At 37.2% G+C, this 23,696-nt stretch overlaps 1 protein-coding gene across 7 annotated transcripts in view; it reads left to right on the top strand.

Annotated features, from left to right (window-relative positions):
- The window catches only part of SOS1 (SOS Ras/Rac guanine nucleotide exchange factor 1), a 134,252-nt gene extending 114,303 nt beyond the window's left edge, over positions 1 to 19,949 (top strand). For 6 of the 7 annotated variants that reach the window (XM_053587739.1, XM_053587741.1, XM_053587740.1 and 3 more), the window contains 6 exons: positions 2,353 to 2,525; positions 2,720 to 2,836; positions 4,277 to 4,541; positions 12,273 to 12,317; positions 14,477 to 14,595; positions 15,066 to 19,949. In XM_053587739.1, coding sequence (XP_053443714.1) covers positions 2,353 to 2,525; positions 2,720 to 2,836; positions 4,277 to 4,541; positions 12,273 to 12,317; positions 14,477 to 14,595; positions 15,066 to 15,557 — 1,211 coding nt within the window. In that variant the 3' untranslated portion in view covers positions 15,558 to 19,949. The remainder of the gene's footprint in view (positions 1 to 2,352; positions 2,526 to 2,719; positions 2,837 to 4,276; positions 4,542 to 12,272; positions 12,318 to 14,476; positions 14,596 to 15,065) is intronic. The other variant, XM_053587737.1, reaches the window with a different exon arrangement.
- The last annotated feature ends 3,747 nt before the right edge of the window (positions 19,950 to 23,696 follow it).

Below are 23,696 nucleotides of genomic sequence, written 5' to 3'. Positions count from 1 at the left end.
ACTGCTGTGCTCATTTGTTCTTTTAACTAGCTATCAGTTAGGTGTGAAATAATTTCCAAATTTTACCCTGAATTGTCCCAAAGTGATACATTCAGGTGTGCCTTAACACCTGTTACATCCCATCAACTTACCATTCCCCCGTCTTCCAGTTGTCAGTCATCACACCACGACCACCACCCCCAGTCACCCAAGCACACTGCCCCCATCTCCTCCCCAGACCAGTTAATCAGTACTTTGAAAGTCTACCTCTTCAATATTTATCCCCTCCTCTCTCCCCACAGACTCTAGCTCTCATCATCTCACCAGGACCACTGTAATCTACTAACTGTTCTTCCTGGTTGTGATCTTAACTCCTAACCCATTTGGCTTCACAGTACAACTAGAATAATCCTTTTAGAATGCAAAGATGCTTATAATTTCCTAATTACCCCTGCATAAAAGTTAAGCTCCTTGACTCAGGCCAAATGGTCATTACCCAGCTCACACAAACTCTTCTACAGGTGGGCCATAAATTTATGACTAATATGGAAAGTTGATTTTAGCGGTCACTGAATATGCACATGGTCTTATTGACATGTTTGTCAAACTGAGCATTGAGCTAAGTGGATCATGCAACTTAGGTAGAGGAGAGTATGATTGGCTGAAAGTAAAAGAGCCAAATGACAAATGTGGAAAATAAAAAGAACCTGTGTTTACTGAGCATGCAGTAACTTTGTCTTATGAATGTATCATCCACAGCAGCCTAGATGCTAAAAAATAACCAAGTAACTAATGCACTTAATAACTGGATGCTTTTTAAAACCAAACAAGCATTGATGTCAGTCAAATTCTAGTGTTGCTAATTTGTTCTATATTGATTTGAGTCTCTAAGAATGTAGCCAAAAATTCTAGATTAAAAGTACACCTCTATCACAAAAGCCTTGAGAGCTGCTTATCTAGCCCTTGCCTCTGTCTGCCCTCAAATACTGCCACTTTTCCTCCACCCCACACACCAAACCTCTATGATATAGCCATGCCAAACAACATATTTTCTCTAAGCCTCATCACAAATCAGTGACTGTAAACACATGGTTGCTTTTCTTAGAATGCCCTTCTATCTTATTCTTTTCCTTAAACTTCTCATTTTTTTCAGGCTTACTAGAAATGTCACCTTGTCTCTGATACTTTTTCTAATCATACCACATCAAGACAAAATTAGGAACACTGCATCTTACACATTACTACTAATATAGCACCTCCTGATATATAGCACTTACCAAATCACCCACAATTCAAAGTTCTAGACTCCTTGAAGGCTTTTTCATCTTTGTATCTACAGTACCTCATACAGTACAGCAGAAACGCCATACAGGTGTATTGAATGAATTATCATCTATCTATCCATCTATCTTCTCTCCCCACCCCATCCCACCCCTGAGAATCACTGTCAGTACTTTGGGAGGAAAGGCAGAGCATAAGAATATAGAGCAAGACTCAACAGCAGCATCAATAGTTACAGCCACAGCAAATTAATACTTTTGTCAATCCCAATTCTAAGCCTCTATGTAAATTCACTCATTTATTTCTCACAGCAGCAACCCTTCTATCCTCATTTCACAAATGAGAAGACTGAAACACGGAGAGACTCAGCAATCTGCGTAATATCACACAAGTAGAATGAATGCCTCAGAGCTGACTAGAACAGAAAGGGGCTCAAGTGCTTCTGGCACTATCGGGCTGTGTGAAGGACTAACGTGCCTGCTACTTTGCTGCCTCTCCTCATCCTGTGCACACATTGTAGTTATGGGGGGACAGGAACTCAGTTACCCATTGCCACTAAGTCTTAGACTAGATGAAGATTAGAATATACATGTATAAAGTCCTGTGTGTGGTAAGTCGGCAAATCCCACATTTCCACAAGTATCTTAAACACTACCGTCTCTGAATTGCAAATCATGACAACCTGTAGTGGGGCCACCAGAGCAGAAGTAAATAGAAGATGTGATCCTTTGAATTTAGCATTTTCCCCATTTTGCCAAAAATGTGTCATTTGTGATGGACTTATTCTTAAAGTTCTTTTAACAGAATTGTGATTTATGTTCAGTAACATAATGGTTTATTAAACTTAGTCTCCTTTTGTCTTCTTTATCTATAAAATTTAATAAGCCTCTCAGAAGAATTTGCTACTTAACAAAAATTTCCCTTGATATTTACTTAGCTTGCTATTTTTCACAGCACAGAAATCTGAGCCTTGATTCTTTAGGTACAGGTGATTAAAATGATAACAGTGTCATATAACCACAATTAATAGAAAAGAAAAAAACTTGCTTTTGCCTTCCATATCCTTGAAATAATTTCATTATTATCTTCTAGGAATTTATCTCACTAATATCTTGAAAACAGAAGAAGGCAACCCTGAGGTCCTAAAAAGACATGGAAAAGAGCTTATAAACTTTAGCAAAAGGAGGAAAGTAGCAGAAATAACTGGAGAGATCCAGCAGTACCAAAATCAGCCTTATTGTTTACGAGTAGAATTAGACATCAAAGTAAGTTGAATTAAAGATAGATATTTCTGATTAAGTTCACAAACCTGATAAAAGGCAAGTTTGTTTTGTAGGGAAGAAAAAGGAAAATAAAATAATAATTCAAATTTTCTTATGTTAAATGTTTTCTTATTTTCATGAATTTCAAACTAAATTTATAATATTTGATATTAATTATTTCTTTGAATTTATTTTAGCGGTTTTTTGAAAACTTGAATCCAATGGGAAATAGCATGGAAAAAGAATTTACAGATTATCTTTTCAACAAATCCCTAGAAATAGAACCACGAAACCCCAAGCCTCTCCCACGATTTGTAAGCATCCATGTATTTATATTTCTTTTATACTCATGTTTCTTGCACTTGTCGTCTGTGCCTGGTGATATCACTACCATATGTGTTGCGTGATTTTCTGTGAAGGCATCGGGATGAGGTGCACATGTGATGGTTAAAAGTAATGGAAAAAATGCTGAATAAATATACCCAGGAGTATCCTACTCCTTCTAAATAAATGAACATTAATATTAATTAGAATAAATCCTGATATGATAGATGATAAAATTGAGCAAATATGTAAATTTTTTATTGTTTTTGGTTTTACCCCCCAAAATGTTATTAATGATTTATTTTAAGGACAGGAAATTTAATAAATTATGCTAATTCACTTATAATGAAATATATTTACTTACAACTTTTTAAAAGTAATCCTTATTAGAACTTTTTTTTTTTTTTTTTTTGCAGTTTCTGGCCAGGGCTGGGTTTGAATCCACCACCTCTGGCATATGGGGTCAGCACCCTACTCCTTTGAGCCACAGGAGCCGTCCCTATAACTTTTAACCATTAACCATAAAAATATTAAGTTTGGCTAACAATACTCTCCTGGAGAAAATAAAATTTGCATTGTTTTTTATTACTTGACGGTAACTGGCCAGATTCACATACATGTCATCACCTTACTGATGTACTCCGTTCTCCCTTATTCATAAGAAAGTCAAGTGTCAGGAAGTAAACATAAACGGCTTCCAAGTGACCAAGATAAATCCCATAATGTCTAAGAACTAAGTAAGGCATATGCTGTTTGCCTCACAGGAAAATTTCTCAAGCCCTAAAAATAATTTTTAAGAAGATATATTAAAAACTACAAATTGGAAAGAAGTATGCAGTCTGCCCAGACAAGGCACACTGTTATCTCTGAGAAATGATCATCCTGCAAGGAAAATGCCACAAAACTGACATCTACAAATGACAGCTCAGGCAATTTCATGCATTTGTAAATAACTCAAATGGTCCTAATAGCACCACTGTATTACAGCATAGTAAGATATTGTAATTCATAATGATGATTTTGGCTTTTCCAACAAGGTTTAAATTTGCTCAAAATAGCCTGGGTGTTTTTTTTTTCCCCTAGTCCCACGTTCATTGATAAAATAGTCTGCTTTAAAAGACAGGAAGATCTACATTTTAGAATATTTCCACCCCAAAATATTAAAAAAACAAATATTCTGGTATTTGTAAGACAAAAACTCAGTTATTTAAAGAAATTCATTCCCTAACAATTTAGATAGCCAAGGCTTTACTTAGCAAGATGGAATATTAATGCTTTAATTTGGATTGGACACTTTGAGTCATTACGTAACTTCCTTATTAATAATCAGTGATTTTCCTAGTTGTTTGTCGAATTTTACCAGGTACATATAGAACTTTGCTTTCTACTATAATGTTTTAAATATTGTGTCTCTTTTGATATGTCTACAGCCAAAAAAATATAGCTATCCCCTAAAATCTCCTGGTGTTCGTCCATCAAACCCAAGACCAGGTACCATGAGGCATCCCACACCTCTGCAGCAGGAGCCAAGGAAAATTAGTTATAGTAGGATCCCTGAAAGTGAAACAGAAAGTACAGCATCTGCACCAAATTCTCCAAGAACACCGTTAACACCTCCTCCTGCTTCTGGTGCTTCCAGTACCACAGATGTTTGCAGCGTGTTTGATTCTGATCATTCGAGCCCTTTTCACTCAAGTAGGTGCTAACATTTTAAATGCATTAAGGCACTTGTGTTAGTATACATGCTAGAGGTAAAAAAGAATCTGTTCTTGTATGTGTGACCTTATAGACAAGTGCATTTTGAAAGACGTTATAAAATACATAAGACAGATTCTAAACTTCAGCAGCCTTCAATTTTTAAAAAATCTGCTGCAACAGCCTTCTTTAAATTTATTGTACTTTACTGAAAGGCCTGGTTGTAAAATTGTTAATCTACATTTTGAGCATTTCAGATGTATCCCTCATATCCAGAGGAAACTGAGATCATTTAAAATCTGCAAAGAATGTCAGTCCTGTGTGTCAAATGCTGCCTCCAAAAGTATTACATAGGTTGAGTGTCCCTAATTCAAAAATCTGAAATCCAAAATGCTCCAAAATCCGAAACTTTTTGGGTGTCAGTGTGCCACTCAAAGGATATGCTCATGGGAGGATTTTTGATTTTTTGGATTAGAGGTGGTAGGCCTGTAAGTACACATACAATTTAATATTCCAAAATTCAACACAGTTCTGGTCCCAAGCATTCAGATAAAAGATCCTCAACCTGTATTTGCATACAACTCAGGGTATACCACCATCCAGTCCCTACCAAATTCTGCAGTAGCTTTTCATTTTGCAGTGTATGAGATTCAAAGTCCTAGTTAATCCTTTCTCAGTCTACCCCATGGTACTCTGATGGTTTAGAGTGCCTGCTAGTACACTGCCTATGCTTTTCAGTGCAGCCTTACAATCATACAGACTGCATACTGTTGCTTATCCCTCTCTTATTTCTATGTATTCATATTGAGACAGAGTCTCACTGTATTGTCCTGGGTAGAGAGTGCTGTAGCATCATCACAGCTTACAGCAACCTCAAACCCTAGGGCTCAAAAGATCCTCTTTCCTCAGCCTCCCAAGTAGCTGGGACTACAGGTGACTTCCACAACACCTGGCTAGGTCCTCTCTTTTTCTAGACTGGCTCTGTCTTATAGAAATACAATGCAAACCACATGTATAATTTAAATACCTAGTAGTAACATTAATTTTAACTAGAGATTTTATTTAACCCAGTGTATAAAAAATAATACTTCCACATGAAATCAATATAAAATTTATTATGGAGATACTTTACATTCTCTTGGTTCTAAATCTTTAAAATCCCATGTGCATTTTACACTTATAGCACATCTCAGTTTGGACAAGGCACAATTAAAGGCTCAATAATTATGTGTGGCTGGTTTTCAGCTCTACCCTTCGAAGAGGCTGCCTTTTAAATCTAGATCACAAATAATTTTCTAATTAATTTCATGTGATGTTTTAAACCTCTTCTAAGAATACACAACCCTTTTTCACTTGTTCATTGTGAAATTAAAACTTGAATGAAGTCACTTTTAACCCTTTCATAACCATGTCCACAGGCTCTTTCCACGGGCTGTCTTAGTTTAGTGTGCTGGTCAATTTCCACCCTAGCACGACACATGACAGAATCCAGTACTGGATACAGCATGACCTTTTTACAGGAGAGACTAGGAAGGATTAACTAGGAGTTAGAAACCTAGTTTGTCATTCCAGTCTGCCAGTAAGCTTTCTGATTTTAGATAAAATACTTCTTCTGCACTTTTGTGTGGTCAAATTGATTAAGATTCTCTCAGTTGGAAGAAACCTAACTAAAAATCTACTTAAAATAATTCTTTGGAGGTATATTATTTTGACATTTGGTCTAGAATCCTATTTTTTTATTCCTATAGTATGTATGTACAAACATGCATTGCATATATGTACAAACAGCATTCTGTTTTGTCTTTGTATCAACCTAAAATGAATTTGTCTTGAGAATACATACCATCAATACAACGTGGCTTTATTTGGTGACTAGGGATCATGGAGTCACAGACTTTTGATAAGTTAAAGCAGACAACCAAGTAAAAAAATTCCCATTTATTCTCACCAACTTGCCAACTCCCTAAATTAAGTAATAAAATGCAGCACTTTTTTAGTGTATCTGACCTAAAATCCTTATTCTGACCTATATAACTTTTTGCAGGATTTTTCTTCCCTAGAGCAGACAGCTGTGTGTCTATATCCGTGTTTTTCAACCTTTTTTTATCTCACAGCACACTTGAGCCTATAATTAAACTCCTGCAACACTCAAATTCTGTTAATCAAAAAAAAGGTAAAAAATATATATGCTTACTGTGCTTTGAACTTCTTTCAAAAATTTAATTAATGAACTTTAAAAATTTTTGTGGCATGCCTAAGATCCTCTCATAGCACATCAGTGTGCCATGGCACACCAGTTGAAAATCACTGGTCTATATTATAGGGATTCTCAAATATGTGAATTACAGAAACCACATGAAAGCCATTCATTCCAAATTCTAGTTCTCTTAGTTTAAGTAGCTAAAAATGGAAAAGTAAAAACAAGTCTATTAAGTCCTCTACTAATGTTGAATCTTTAAATGATTAATACAACAGGGGAGAATGAATCATAATGAAATGCACTGCTTTGCTGTATGTGGCAGTGGGACGGTATTAACAAACAGCTGGAGGGCCATCCTAGCTCTCTAGGAGGCCGAGGTGGGTAGATGGTTTGAGCTCAGGAGTTCGAGACCAGCCTGAGCAAGAGGGAGAGACGCTGTGGTGGGCGCCTATAGTCCCAGCTACCTTGGAAGGCTGAGGCAAGAGGATCGCTTGAGCCCAAGAGTTTGAGGTTGCCATGAGCTATGATGCACTGTACAGAAGGCTACAAAGTGACACCCTGTCAAAAAAAAATAGCTGGGGCAAGTGGAAAAACATTGTTTCAGGAGTTAGGTTTTATGATCTTAAGACTTGAGGGTTCTCTCAATTTCTCTTCATAATAAAGCAAACCCATATTACTACTCCCTTTGCTATTATTAGTAAAAACTAAAAATAACTGTTTTTGAATTCAGATAAAGCAGCATAATAGATATAAAACCATCCATGTGCTAACTTGAAACTTATCAGTAGCCTATGTGTATGAAAGGTCCTCTTTTTGAGTCCAATGCTGCCTGGCAGATCTGCTAGTGCTGTGGGGATCACCTGAGCCTCTAACTTGCTACCCACTGTTTTGCTGCCAGAGAGGAAAACCTACTTCCTATTTCCCTCAGGGCCTGGCAGGAAGGCTGAAGTCTTATATTATCTGAACACACCCACTCAATACAAAGCAGCAGAAATCTATATTTTTCAAAAGACAACATTTGATTACAATTTTTCTTTTTTTTTTTTTTTTGTAGAGACAGAGTCCCACTTTATGGCCCTTGGTAGAGTGCCGTGGCATCACACAACTCACAGCAACCTCCAACTACTGGGCTTAAGCGATTCTCCTGCCTCAGCCTCCTGAGTAGCTGGGACTACAGGCGCCCGCCACAACGCCCGGCTAGTTTTTGGCTGCAGTTTGGCCGGGGCCGGGTTTGAACCCGCCACCCTCGGTACATGGGGCCGGCCTTGATTACAATTTTTTAATCAGTTATTATACTATTCTTTTTTACTCTTAAGGTTTTTTCCCCAATCTACTTTTAACCTTTAATTAATGCTTTCAGACAATATCTGTTGAATATCTTACTCCTTGCTAAGCATTTACACATCCTCTCTAGGAAAGCCTGCAGTCTTGCTAAGAGATTAAAAATAATCATAGAACAAAGAGAATCATAGTTAAATGCTAAATGAACAGTGAAGACATAAATGCTATAGCAGTTTACAGAAAGATGACCTCCGAATGGGCAAGAATAGTCATGGAAAGCTTTGTGGTAAAGACAGGGAGGGAAGGGAACTAACCACCTATTTAGTGTTGCCACAGACATCCTCAGATTCAAAGCCCTGCTCCACACCTTGCCCTGGCTGGGTCCACCATTGAGGTAAAATGACAGTGCCTAAGAAAAGAGAAAAGACCACCTGGATCACTGCTTTGTTGCTGGTGTTAACACAGAGGGGAGAAAATGAACAAATGCGCATTACTTTCCTGATTGAAAATTGTCTGGTCATGAAAGGGAGACCAGAGGTCTGACCTGGTCCGTGTGCTGGTGATGAATTTTATCTCCATCCCTTAGTAGAGGAAGTTTTAACAAGAAAGTGATGTATCACAAGCATTTCAAGCAAGAAGGTTTTCTTCGTGGAAAATTACTTTAAGGGATGAGTTTCTAATCTCAAATACATTTGCATTTTGCTTTTGTGAGTTTCAGAAGTTATCTATCATTTATGCCATTTTTTTTTCCTATAGGAAAATGCTTGTTTCCGTTTTAAGAATGTTTCCTCAGTACTGTCTCCAACAGCGATTTCAGCCCTGACTGTATTGTATAATCTCTTGGGTAGCTAGAAATAATTACCTAGGCCCAGTACACACTAGACTACAATTGGCACCTGGGAATCAGAATTTTAAAAAATTCCCCAGGGGGGATTCTGATGTTAGCCAAGATTTAGAATAACTGGTCCATCATCCCAAGATTTATACTTAATAAATTAACACTACTTTTTTATTTTATTTTTATTTTTTCTGAGACAGAGCCTCACTTTGTCACCCTTGGTAGAATGCCATGGTATCATAGCTAATAGCAACCTCAAACTCGTGGGCTCAAGTGATCCTCTTGCCTTACCCTCTCAAGTAGCTGGGACTACAGGTGCCTGCCACAGCGTCCAGCTATTTTTAGATAAGTGTTCTCACTCTTGCTCAGTCTGGTCTCGAACTCCTGAGCTCAGGCAATCCACCTGCCTCAGCCTCACAGAGTGTCAGGATTACAGGCGTGAGCCACTGTGCCCGACCCAATATTAATTTTTTAATTAATTAGATTTCATTCCTAATTATCAATAAATTTATTGAGTATTTAGCTGATAAGAATTTCTACCATATATTTCTTGATTAGAGCATATAAAATTCTATAATAATTTTTATAGCATTTTCCAGGCAGTCAGACCAGGCAACTAATATAAAATAAGAAATCAGACGAAAGCCCCAAATTTACCAAGTATGTGAATCTAAGCCTGTACTATATATATAAACATGATCAAATCCAAGTTTACATCTGTGTACGTGTATGCATATGTAGAATTCTTTCATAAGACTTCAGTGGTAATAGTCATGAGCTTCATGTTTTTATTTTGTTCCTGTATTGCTGCATTAAGTGTACTACCATGTTCTTGAGGCTTATCTTCAATAGATATATTTCCTTTTCAAGAAAAGCAGGAAATGGGCAGCGCCTGTGGCTCAGTCGGTAAGGCGCTGGCCCCATATACCGAGGGTGGCAGGTTCAAACCCGGCCCCGGCCAAATTGCAACCAAAAAATAGCCAGGCATTGTGGCGGGTGCCTGTAGTCCCAGCTACTCGGGAGGCTGAGGTAAGAGAATCGCTTGAGCCCAGGAGTTGGAGATTGCAGTGAGCTGTGTGAGGCCACGGCACTCTACCGAGAGCCATAAAGTGAGACTCTGTCTCTACAAAAAAAAAAAAAAGAAAAGCAGGAAATATATAAGCAGGTAAATACTAGAGCTGGACATAGCCTTAATCCCTATTATATCATTAGGTGCCTAACAGTGAAGAAAATCATTGACAAAGCAATAGTTTCATGTAATTTCATAGTATAAAAATGAATTTTAATCTTTGGAGAGGTAATTTATTAGAAATTAGCTGGAATGCTACACTAGTAGTCATAGGTTCCAAATGAATACTAGGATGTATGAAAAGGAGATAATGGGCTCAGCGCCTGTGGCTCAAGCGGCTAAGGCGCCACCCACATACACTACAGCTGGCGGGTTCAAGTCCAGCCCAGGCCTGCCAAACAACAATGACAACTGCAACCAAAAAATAGCTGGGCGTTGTAGCGGGCACCTGGGGCCCAGTTACTTGGGAGGCTGAGGCAAGAGAATTGCTTAAGCCCAGGAGTTTGAAATTGCTGTGAGCTATGATGCCACAGCACTCTACCCAGGGGGACAGCTTGAGGCTCTGTCTCAAAAAAAGAAAAGGAGATAATGGGACAGATTATTTGAAATTGGGGCTCCTAGGGAAATAAAAACACTGTATCTATACAAGCAATCAAGTTAATAAAAGTCATGCTGGCTGAACCTGGAATGTAAAGTTATCCTCTTGACCAAATAAGCCTGAATAAACAAATATTCCAAATAATGAGTTTTGCCTATTGTGCATAAAACAAAGAGAAGGAGAAATCTGAATTTTTTTAAATCAGCTCAGTCTAGTGTTAATAGAAATTATTTTAGTCTCTTGATATTATCTGTTCCATATGTTAACACAAGGTCACGTAACTATAAACAATTATACTGATTTATAACTAGGATAGATCATCCAGCCTTTTGTCTCACTTTTCCTACTTTAATGCTCTTGGGGCTCTGGCTTTTGATTTTCATTTTTTTGTTTTTTTGAGACAGACTCTTCTTCTGTCGCCCGAGGTAGTGTCACAGCTCACAGCAGCCTCAAACTCCTAGGCATGAGCAATCCTCTTGCCTCAGCCTCCCCAGTAGCTGAGACTACAGGTGTGTACCACTGCACCTGGTTAGTTTGGTTTTTTTCTATTTTTAGTAGAGATGGGTCTCACTCTTGCTCAGGTCGGTTTCAAATTCCTGAGCACAAGCAGTTGACTCACCCTGGCCTACCAGAGTGCTGGGATTATGGGCATGAGCCACCTCAGGTGGGTTTTTTTTTTTTTTTTGACACAGAGTCTCACTCTGTTGTTCAGGGCGCAGTGCAGTTACATGAGCATAGTTCACTGTCTAACTTAAAACTCCTGGGCTCAGAGGATCCTCCCAGTTCAGCCTCCCCAGTAGTTGGAACTACAATTGTGTGCTACCACACCCAGCTAATTCTTTTCTATCTTTTTTTTTTAGATGTGGGGTCTCACTATGTTGCCTAGGCTAGTCTCACATTCCTGGGCTCCAGCAGTCCTCCCATCTCAGCCTCTCAATGTACTGGGAGTAGGGTGGTGCCTATGGCTCAAAGGAGTAGGGCGCCAACCCCATATACCTGGAGGTGGTGGGTTCAAACCCAGCCCCGGCCAAGAAAAAAAAAAAATGTACTGGGAGTATAGGGGTATAGTCACTACATCCAGCCCCAATTTCTTTTTAAGGAATTAATATTGTTGAAATTAAACATTCTAAATTTATCAATGAGTTTCCCATATAAAATAAATCTAGGCACCTTTAAAAAAGTTTATTGACTTTTTAAAAAAGTATTTAGGAATATAGTAGGGAAAAAAGCTATATCACTTTCAGTGTCTTAATAGCCAAAGCTCTAGTTATTGTATGATGAGAATATATGCCCCAAGAACATTTTTCAAAGGTATAGAACAATATTAGTAAGAAAACTCTTATTATTTTTCAATTTATATAAAATAAATTTATTGTTTCACAAGTTTGAGTTTTCAAAATCATTTTTCATAAATGACGTTTCTATATGTCCAGCTGAATTGTTTGAATTGAGTTTATAAATTTTTAAAAGTTTTCCAGTTAAGTATTATATTTTAGTTTTTTCATAAATGCTTTTCATTTAATTATAACATCAAATAGTAAATCTAAAGGAATCTTTCAAATTCCCAAAATATTATTTTTTTTCTCAAAAGTAAGTGGTAATGAGGTTTTACTACAAACTGTTACAGCCTTCTTTAAAACTAAAATGACAAGAGTAACATTTTCATCATAAATATAAATTTTCACAGATGAGTTAAATATATCAATGATAGAAAAAAATCTACTTTTTCTTGTTTCCTTTCACAGGCAACGATACCGTCTTTATCCAAGTTACACTGCCCCATGGCCCAAGTTAGTATATTTGGTTTAAGACTCATAATTCTTGCTTTGGCTTTAAAAATCAAACCAAGTGTAACCTTTCCTGCTAAAATTGTTCTTGGGTCTGGCAGCATTGGTACCTTGCTTGCAACATTCTAGAAGTGAGACCTTCACTTGTGCTATCTTTTAATCATAAATGATTTGCTTAAATTATATACTTTTAATGCTTTTTGTGAAACCTTTATTCTCTTTTAAAAGAACATTAAATAAGTGGCTTCCACATTTAACCATTTCTCTTTTCCAATTATAGAGTTCTAGATATATCTTAATGCTCAACTTTGAAAAAAAAAAAAAAGCAAGAGCATGCATGCGCACGTGGGAATGCTGGCAGCTCCGCGCAGGGTCTAACGCACAGATACACTTAGTCTGATGGCAGCAAACAGTGTGCACAAATAACTGCTTGCAGCTTTACAAGAAGTGCCTCGTCATTGTAACTATTTAAATTATAGCCTAAGTATTCATCACTAATAAAATAAATTTCCATTTTAGCTGTTTGCATTTAATTTTAAAATAAACTAACAATTCACTAAATTCCATTAATTTAATTATTTTAAGCTAATAGGTTAATATTCTTTGCTGTCCTGTCATACAAGTTATTTCAAAATGTATACTATGGAAAATACTAGTTATAAGTTAAATTGTATTTAGTCTCTTAAGGAAAATGGTGGGTGATCAAAATGTTGATCATTTGAATAATAACGTGTATCAGTACACAAAGCACTCTTTTTAAGTTCAATATTCTTATTATCATTTAATTGATGAAACGGAAAGCCTTTCTAACAGGATAAAAAGAACCTACTGAATATAATTTTGAATGATTCCTTTAAGTATTTATCAATATCTTTTTTTATAGTGTTTGTAAACTAGCTAACAACATACGTAAGTGTTGTCTTCCAAAGTGTCATTATTTATGTCTACATTATGTCCTTGTCATCATAAATGTCCATAAGATAGGTTCCAGTTAGGAGCATTACTTACCTTTTTTGTGCCAATTCACCAACTTGAATTGGGTTCACTAGATTGTAGTGTGATTTCTGTTTTCATTATCAAGGACTGCCTCAGCTGTTTTGAACAGCTTTATCACTCTTAAAGTTTCTGGATTAGAGTTGGATGAATCTGATTTTGCTTACAGGCAAAGGAGTCTACACCTAAGCAGAATGAGGAGTGACCCTCCTCCAGACTCCCAAATTCCTTCCCTTGCATCCTTTGAGAGAATTGCTGGGAGACATTGGCAAGAGTGGTTAAGATCAGAAACGCTATCCCAGGAACTATCTAGAGGGCAGGGAAATGCTATACTAATAAAGTTAGAGAAAACAATGAGCCCAGCACAAAAGCTTAAAAATTATTCCAGAGATTTTTTTTTTTTTTAAAGATTTGCAAATCATGTATTTCACTACAGGCTTCTGTCTGGAAAATATAAAGAACTCTCTAAACAAGAAAACACACAACCCAATTTATAAATTGGCAAAAGTCATAGTTGCTAAATCAAAGAGAATATACAGATGGAAAATTTGCACATGAAAAGATGTACAACATCACTGGCCGTGTCAGAAATGCACATGACAACCATGAGAGATACCATTACATACCTATTAGAGTCATTAAAAGAAAAAATACTGACAATAGCAAGTAAAGGTAAAAATATAGAACTGTTCGATCTCTTATATGTTGCTGACATGAATGCAAAATTGTACAGCCACTCTAGAAAACAGTTTGGTTCTTATAAACTTAAATATACACATTCTATATGACACAAGAAATTCAGAGATGGAAAGCTGTATTCCAGAGATTTTTAATAACTTGCTGTCTCTCCCAGACGTCTGAGAATCAGACCCAATTAAAAATACCAATAACAGATTAATATGTGTAGTGGGAATGTTTTGTTCATGCATAGTAATAGAATATTTTAGGCAGCTCTTTTCTAAAAAATCTGCTAAAAAAAGTTCTGCATGCTTTTATATAGCAGTTTGCTTTAGTAAGCGAAATACTATTAAGGATTGGTTTATTGAACTACTTAATACTTCTATACATTTCTTTTAATAAATATAAGCAATTTCCAGCTAAGCCTTTTCAAGATTAATAAATAAAGTTCCTGTGAACTTTAAAAAAAAAAAAAAATTGACATCCTACAGGATCTGCTTCAGTGTCATCCATTAGTTTAACCAAGGGCCCTGATGACATGCCCATCCCCCCTCCTGTTCCTCCACGAAGACGGCCAGAGTCTGCCCCAGCGGAATCTTCGCCATCTAAGGTAAAGTAGAAAATCTTGTTATCTAGAAATTGGAATCATTATAGTTAACACTATCAAAAACTGCTTATGTCTACTTTAGTTCTCACTGGGATAGGTTAACATTTTGGAGTATTTGGGCTTAATAGTTTAAATAAGGATTAAATATGGATTTAGCATGCAGTAATCCAATACTGCTTTTCTTTTGAAGGTAGTTTTTGGTATGTCTTTAGAACCCCTGTAAACCTAAAGCTGTGGGTATGGTCGGGGAAAAAAACAAGTTTTAGTCTTAAGCAGTTATTTAAAAACACAGAGGAGAGGAAATTTTATGAATTGGCAGAGCCTCCCATTAAAAACATGGCCAAAATCCCTGTTCACATCTAGCATCTGGCCTGTAGCATGTTTATAAAACCCAACTTAAAACTCTTAATATATTCATGGTACTACATAAATTATTAATAAATGTGTTTTCTATTCTTTTTCCCATTTGTTAGATCATGTCTAAGCATTTGGACAGCCCCCCAGCCATCCCTCCTAGGCACCCCACATCAAAAGCCTATTCACCACGCTATTCAATGTCAGACCGGACCTCTGTATCAGACCCTCCAGAAAGCCCTCCCTTATTACCACCACGAGAACCTGTAAGGACACCTGATGTTTTCTCAAGCTCACCACTACATCTCCAACCTCCCCCTTTGGGCAAAAAAAGTGACCACGGCAATGCCTTCTTCCCAAACAGCCCTTCCCCCTTTACACCACCTCCTCCTCAAACACCTTCTCCTCATGGCACAAGAAGGCATCTGCCATCACCACCATTGACACAAGAAGTGGACCTTCATTCCATTGCTGGGCCGCCTGTTCCTCCACGTCAAAGCACTTCTCAACATATCCCTAAACTCCCGCCAAAAACTTACAAACGGGAGCACACACACCCCTCCATGCACAGAGACGGACCACCACTGTTGGAGAATGCCCATTCTTCCTGAGTTTCTCTGTACTGGGATGTTTGTTTTCCTTGCCCCAAATCCATTGCTGGCAATGGATGCACTGAATGTGCCAGCACTGAGGAGTTACAATGAGAACTCCAAACACTAACGACTCTACTTCAAGATGCAGTTTAGGACAATGAATTTTAACCTAGACATGTAAATTGACAATGGTAATCCCAGTTTAGAATATGGAAAGACTGATCTAGAGGAATGGACAAGTGGTTGCACCTGAAAATCAAGTAAAGGGACTTTTTCCAGCCAACAGGCAGGAGTTCTCTTTTTGTGAAGTGATCGTTATCATTAAAGGGATGGAAAACACAGTCTAGTGTCCAGCAGGCCCACATAATGACAGTTTTTGTAATTCAAAATATTATGCACTTTTAAAAAAAAAATCTTAAACAGGGATCTTTATGTCCTCCTTTGTTTTCCTTTGCTTTACTCTTCTACTTTAGAATATTTTCTTAAAAATCACTCAAAGGACTGTGAGGAAAGGCTGTGGTACCTGGCCTTGTTGAAATCAAGGCCCAGCACTGTACCACAGTCCTGTTTACAGATTATTACAGTGAACTGAGTGGGCACCGAGGCTTCACCAAAGAGGTACTTTGTTGTTGTTATTGTTGTCATTTATTTTTAAGGATAATTATACCAATTTTAAGAGCATTCCTCTACCTGCCCCCACACACCCAAACAAAATTTAGTGGTGTTGCCTTCAAACAAGAGAAGTTTTGTGTCATGAAGATGACAGAAGAACTTTTTAAAAAATGTAGCTGTCAAGTATACTATTTGCATTTAGGAGACTGTTAATCTATGCTGGATTGTCATTTTCGCCCCTTCTCCCACAAAGGTTTACTGGTAGTCCATGTCACAGCTTGTAGCTGTCCCTCTGACCATTCTATGAAAATTCAGGCACCCGCTGTGAAAAGGAGCACTTCTGGGTATCACTGACACCATTCATGTTTTACTAATAGTTGAGTAATCAGCATATCTAGAATTACCTTGCATTGCCTAAAATCACGTGTATATAGTGAATGTTATATAAATATACCTGGCAGGTCTGTTTAATTTAATCAAATAAAGATAACAAATACTTTGTTTGGCTGGCATATATTAAATTATTATATGGAGAAACTGGTTGATTCTTATTTCTTTCAGTTGAAAAACACAAAAACACTAAGCATAAAAAAAAAACATTGTGGTACACCTCGGTTTCTAGTTCTGGGTAATGTATTAATCTTAAAGAGTGATATAAAGTCACAGTTTCGCATGTAGGAAAACATTTGGTTAGAATAGGATGGGTATCTTAAGCAAAATTTTGTAAGTTTTTTAAGTTCCTAAGCAACATGTATACAATTTGTTAAGATTTATACTGAACATTCTACCTTGCTTGAGGTCTTCTGCTCTACCAGAACTATTCATAATACAGCATCTGCCCCTATCATTACTCATAATATGGATTATTTATTAAGCCTGTGCACCACTCTTCTGAGTCTAACAAATACTGTGACTGAAATGCATGCACCTTGTTGAAGAGAAGTTTTATTACTCTCCACTGTAATATCTGTGAAATATTGCAATATTCCACCTTTAATATTCCATCATTAGTTCCTTAGTATCTGCATGTGTCCTCTGAATAATGAAGTAACATTTCAGCAATTCTGTTAACCACACCATTAAAGACATTTTTAGAAGTGCTGCAACATGGTGGAAACCTAGTACTTTAATAATTTCTTGTGATATTTATTAGAGCATTAAGTGTACACCACAATAGTACAGTATATATAGTCTTTTAAGATCAGAAAGTATGTTAATTGCACCATCATTAAGCAGTCCATCCTATCTTCTTATTTGTTAAGAGTTGAACCTTTTTTAATATTATAAATACGCACCGTTCCTATTGTGGTAGCCATCTTTCTCTTAATCTCTTCTTTTAAAAAGTATCCTAAAAAATTAATTTCAAATCCCCTCTTGGATGCAAAGTGTCCATAAGACCATTCATTCAACAAATATTTATCTAATCCTACTTACTAGTGCTGCTACCACTAATCATGATATACATTCCAGAGTCTCCCATGACTTTTTATTGGGCCAGCTTCATTGTCCCTAGGATTTCCCTTTTTATGGTTTATTGATTACTATTCTTTTTAATTACCAAACCCTAGTCCAAATGGGGACTTTGAGAAAAGTTACATTGGAGCCCAGTCAGTATCTCTCTGGCTAGTGTGTTAGTCTTCAAAAAAGTGATAACCCCTATTCAACCTGCCTGATCCCATAAAGAGGAAAAACTCAGATTTGGAGTACTAATGGTATTTCTCCAAAAGGGAACTGTTCTTCAATCTTGTGGTTCTAGGAGACCACTTCACTGTGCAGTTTTGTATGCATTGTGGATAGAGGGTATTTTTATTCTGAAGTGTGAAATTTGGGTAAAAATGTTTTCTGCAGTGGTAACTACAAAAATTTCCAATTGGATGCCCTCAGGTGGAGGTAAGAAAACTATCCTTGCCTTTTCAGTCTGTAACATTAACTAGTTGACAAATTTATACTTTGTAGTAACAAAATATATTTAATTAGGGACAAGAAGTGGCAGAGAAAATAAATGCATCATTACAACATTCGGCTTTTGAACTCAGGATATTGCAAGGGAGTCAGTGCACCATGATTTTTGTTAACCATTTTCCAAAATGTGGAACTATTTTTAAGAAATGGAAATGTTCCTGTTTCATTACTTTTGGATTACAAATGAAAATATTTCAAGGCTGAATGTATTTAATGGGCTGATAAGTCAACATAAATAGAAAGGAGAGCTTTTCATATCTAAAGACTTTTAAAAACAAACAGATAAGAAATAAATTTCTAAATGTCTTAAAAGATTGTGGCTATTTACTCTTCCCAGTCCTCCAAATGTATTTTAAGACTACAGATTATCAGAAACTACACAAATGTCAAAAGTTTGCTTAATTAAAAGTTTTGGGGCATCAAATTATATGTTCAGTAGATTACTACTCTCTTAACAACTCAAGGATGCTTTAATGGATCTATGTTTAGCAAAGAGCATACCACAACAGGGCAATGAACGGAACAGTCTAATGAACAAGTACTTATGTTAGTTGATGGCTATATTCTTCATTAATTTTTTTTCATAGATCAAAAATTACCTTATATAAACAAAAATTTAGTTGGTATTTATTATCATAATCTTAATTCTCAATTTCATCTTTAACCTTGTTTCACTGTTTGCCTTTTAACATAACAATTTAAATTCAAAATTTTAAGTGGCTCAGCAAAATAAATGGGAGAGGGGTATTGTGCATACTGAGGAAAACTTGTTTTCCTTCAGATCTAGAAAGAAACAATTTAACCATTTATTTCTTGGTATTCTGCTGCTGTGGATAGGTTTACTTACTCTTTTAACCTGTACTGACTGTTTGTACAACTGGGGTCCTGTTTTATTGCACATTTAATCCTTACCAGTAAATAAGTATCACAAGGTTAATATTGGTTTGGCTAAAAGAGAGAATTTAATGCAGTAAAATTTATAGGAACATGATGACTTCATTCAATGTATTTCTCTTTCAAATGTCTAACTTTTAAAATAATTTCATAACCCCTCATAAGTGAGCCAATAAAATACTTTGAGCTCTACTTCAGAAGCATGAAGTCAATATAATTCTAAACAGCAAAATTACTTGTAACTTGTTTTGTAAATTCATGCCTTATTTTTCATTTTTGACACCGTAAAGTGCATTTTCTGTCGACTGTGAGCAAATTTCCCTGTTGCCTTTAATGAAAATAGTGCATTAAGTAGCCAACTGCTGCAGAATTATAAAGCAAGTTAGCTAAAGAAAGGTGGGTCACATTGGACTACCACTCACACAAGATACATAATAGATGGAAGGTACATGTGGTGTGGCTTAGGGAGAGCGCACCTGTGCCAGATGCATGCCACTTTCAGTAGCTGCCAAATGTGCCTTTAATTAAGAACATCTCTAATTTTTTCCTTCAGATCAAGTCAGCATTTGGGGGCGGGATTAGGGCAGGGGACTTGGGGGTGCAAATATCTGGTGGAACCACCAGAGAATTTGTTTGTCAAAGTGACATGTATCATTTTAGTTGAGATATGTTTGTGTATATATGTGTATTTGCCTTTGTTTGGTAGCACGGTTATTTGCTAAAATAATTGTCAAAAAAATTGATCTGTCAGTCTTACTTTGATGTAAGAATAAAGTGTGGTCTGTACATCTATTATGGCCTTTGCCTAACCATGTTCGTAGGTAATCTTTGTACTCTGTGTGCAGCAGTATTTGGTTTGCATTTAAAGTGAAAATAATGGCTGTTATTTTTCTGGCATTACTAAGATAAACCGAAAAATAATAAAGAAAAATGCCTTACATAGCCCACAAGTGTATTATTTTGCATATGTTTAATATTTTAGAGGACACTTTTTAAAGTCATTAGTGATTCTCATTTAGATCATACTTGCCATAATAGAAATATTTTGCATTTTATCATGGTCATACTTGGAGGCACTTTTTCTTGTATCAAGTTATTATAAAAGGATAAAAAAAAATACCTATTTCCTTCTGTGTTAAATCCTATGATTGTAGGAGGCCCTTAGGATAAAAATTAATTTAAAATGATCTTGGGGCCGAGTGCAGTGGCTCATGCCTATAATCCCAGCATTCAGGGAGGCCGAGGCAGGTGAATTGCCTCAACTCACAGGTTCAAGACCAGTTTGAGCAAGAGCAAGAGCAAGACCCCATGTCTCTACAAATAGCCAGGTGTTGTGGCAGTTGCCTGTAGTCCCAGCTACTCGGGAGGTTGAGGCAAGAAAATTGCTTGAGCCCATGAATTTGAGGTTGCTATGAGCTGTGATACCATCGCACTCTACAAAGGGTGACAAAGTGAGACTGTCTCCAAAAATAAAAAATAAAGTGATCGTGGGTTGCCTGTATTAAGTTTCAGAGGGCTGAGGCATTTGTACTCTGTAAGAGAAGTTTTTAAGATATCCCAGTTCCCTGAGGCAGCTTGACCTTTAGCAATTCTTTCTAGGCTTGGCATGAAAAGATAAGAGTTTAAGGTTGTAACCTATTACGCAAATGTGAGATCATTTAAAGTGAACTAAAGAATGTTAAAATTGGTGAATCCTTAGTGATCCAATCCCCTTATTTAAAAATTAAGGCAAGTGAGGCTTAGAAATGTTAGATGACTTTGCCTGCATCATGTGGCCATTAAGTAATTGAGAACACTGACTCGTTGATCCCTAGTATTTGGAGGACTCCTCTCAGGGATAACTAAAATTAATTGGAGATTTCCTCCCACCCCAGTTTAAAGACACAAGTATCATTGATTTATACAAATTATTTGGTAGCCCACTGAAAATCCAATCATGTATTATTGAGTATATTCTAGGGGTCAATTTTATAATGATGTTAACATTGATATTAGTCAAACATGATCCAGAATTTGCTCTTGAAATGCACTTTTGAGCTTTAATCCACTGCTTTTTTTGTTTGTTTGTTTGTTTGTTTTTACCTATTTTAATGACATTAGGTCATCACAGATTCAAGGTGCATTAAGTCTGTATGGTACAACCCACAGTTAAGCTTGCCTTTTGGCAGATGCAAACAGCTTCTAGAGGTGACAAGGGCTTTGATAAAGTGAAATTCAAGAAAAGTAATTTATGGCCATTCTAACATGTCAGGGTTCTTAATTATTATTGCAGGCAAGAAAAACTATAGTCCATGTAGAAGCTAGTTTCTCTGCCTTAATAACTCATCGAGAAAAGGAAGAATCAATTGATAGTGCAAAACAACAAGCAGATGCTTTGGAACCTTATCTGTGTTTACATTTTGGTTCCATTATTACATGAGTGATTTGGAGAAATTATTTAGCTAACCTGAGTCTGTTTCTCATCAATATAGGGAGGTTAACATCTATTTGGATCTGTTATGAGATTTAAGGTTATATGTAAAAAGCACACTATCTTTCATAGAGTAGATGTTTTTAATAAATGGTAGGTAACAAGAGTTATAAGGAATATGTTTTCAAAGTTGACCTGCTTTTAGGTTTTTTGGGTTTGTTTGTTTTGCAGTTTTTGGCCAGGGCTGGGTTTGAACCTGCCACCTCTAGCATATGGGGCCAGCGCCCTACTCCTTTAAGCCACAGACATCACCCTGCTTTTAGGTATTTTTTAAGAAGTTAGTTGTTTATCCTGAAGTCCTCATAATTTGATTCTTTACTATGTAGTTTTCTTTGGTGATTATCATCACTTAGTTTTGAGTGGCCTTAGGTTATAAGTATTTGAAAAGAGCCAATCTGACTCTTCAACATTAAACAAATACTCATTGTTCCAGGTACAGTTCTGATGTAAGGAATGTGGTGATGAACGAAACAGACAAAAATCCATACCAGCATGAGGTTTATAATCTAGTAAACACATGCAGACAATAAGTAATAAGTATAATAGGTAGATTATACATAAGTATATTGTAACTGTTCTAAACAAAGGATATAGTGTCTGGGAATGTGGGAGAAAGGAAATTTAAATGGGATGGTTGGTCAAAGTCGTCTTCATCTAGACGGTAACATGAATAAAGTCTTGAAGGAGGCAGGGAAGAAGACATGCACGTGTCTGAGAGAAGAACATGCTAAGTCACGGGGCACATTCTTTTTGAAAAGCCTATTCAAAAGCCCAGAGGCAAAAGCATACTTGGTGTATCTAAAGAATAGCAAGACTGCCTGTGTGCAGAGAGAATAGAAAGAGATGTCATCAGTGGTATAATGGGCCCAGATCACTTAAGTCTTCAAAAGTCCCTGTAATGACTCTGACTCCTGTTTGATAGAAATCAAGGGTTTTAGCAGAGGAATGACATATTCTGATTTATAAACAGATTGCTCTTGTCACATCCCTTGGATTGATTAGAGGTTAAGAGAGGGAATTAGGGAGTCTAGCCCAACAGAAAATGGCCTGGACCAGGGTAATAGCAGTGGAGGTGATGAGAAGAGATCAGAGTCTAGATATATATTTTGAAAGAGAGCTAACTTGCTAACAGTCTGGATGTGAAGTATAAGAAAAACAGAACTGTCAAGAATGATTTCAAGGTTTTTGGCCAGAGGATCTGGAAGAAATTCTTTTATAGAAGAATTTTTTATAAAATTACCATTAACTGAGGTTAAGGAAGAGATGGCTGTGAAGCAGTCTTGGATATCTTAAGTCCAATAAATACTAATTATCTTGACATTTTAAGAGATGTCAAGGAGGCAGTTGGAGAGTCTGGAGCCTGGGATAGAGGTCTTTACTAAAGATATAAAATTGGGCATCACTTTTATAAATATATTTTCAAGCATACTCAGTATATCTAAAGATTACCAAATCTTATCCAGCAGACTAGTTAAGATCACAAAGGTGGTGAGTACAGACTGGGAAAGAAGAGGCCTAAGCACAGGAGGGCTCCAACATTAAAAGAGGGGTGAGAGGCCGGGCATAGTGGGAGGGGTGAGAGGCTGGGCATAGTGGTGCACACCTGTAGTCCCAGCTACTCCGGAGGCTGAGGCAGGAGGATGGCTTGTGCCCAGGAGTTCCAGGCTATAGTGTGCCGTGATCACACCTGTGAACAACACTGCACTCCAGCCTGGACAACATAGTGTCCATCTCTAAAACAGAAAAAAAGAAGAAAGGGGAACCAGCAAATAGACTGAGAAGGAATTGCCAATGAAGAAAATGAGAACAAGGAGTATGTTGTGTTCATGAGGCCTAGTAAAGCATGATTTCAGGAGAAGGACGTGAATTTCACATGAGAGTAAGGTGACTGAGAATGGATCATTCGTCAATATAAAGTCACTGGTGATCTTGACATAAGTAGCTCAGGTGAGTGGTATGGGCAAAGCCTGTGCCTCGTGAGTTTAATAAAAAATGGCCAGGGGGGGGCGGCGCCTGTGGCTCAGTGAGTAGAGCGCCGGCCCCATATGCCGAGGGTGGCGGGTTCGGACCCAGCCCCGGCCAAACGGCAACAAAAAAATAGCCGGGCGTTGTGGCGGGCGCCTGAGGTCCCAGCTGCTCTGGAGGCTGAGGCAAGAGAATCGCATAAGCCCAAGAGTTAGAGGTTGCTGTGAGCCGTGTGACGCCACGGCACTCTACCC

The sequence above is a fragment of the Nycticebus coucang genome, chromosome 4, assembly GCF_027406575.1.
Source record: "Nycticebus coucang isolate mNycCou1 chromosome 4, mNycCou1.pri, whole genome shotgun sequence".
Lineage (NCBI taxonomy): Eukaryota > Metazoa > Chordata > Mammalia > Primates > Lorisidae > Nycticebus > Nycticebus coucang.
This window is presented reverse-complemented; position numbering and strand designations above follow the sequence as displayed.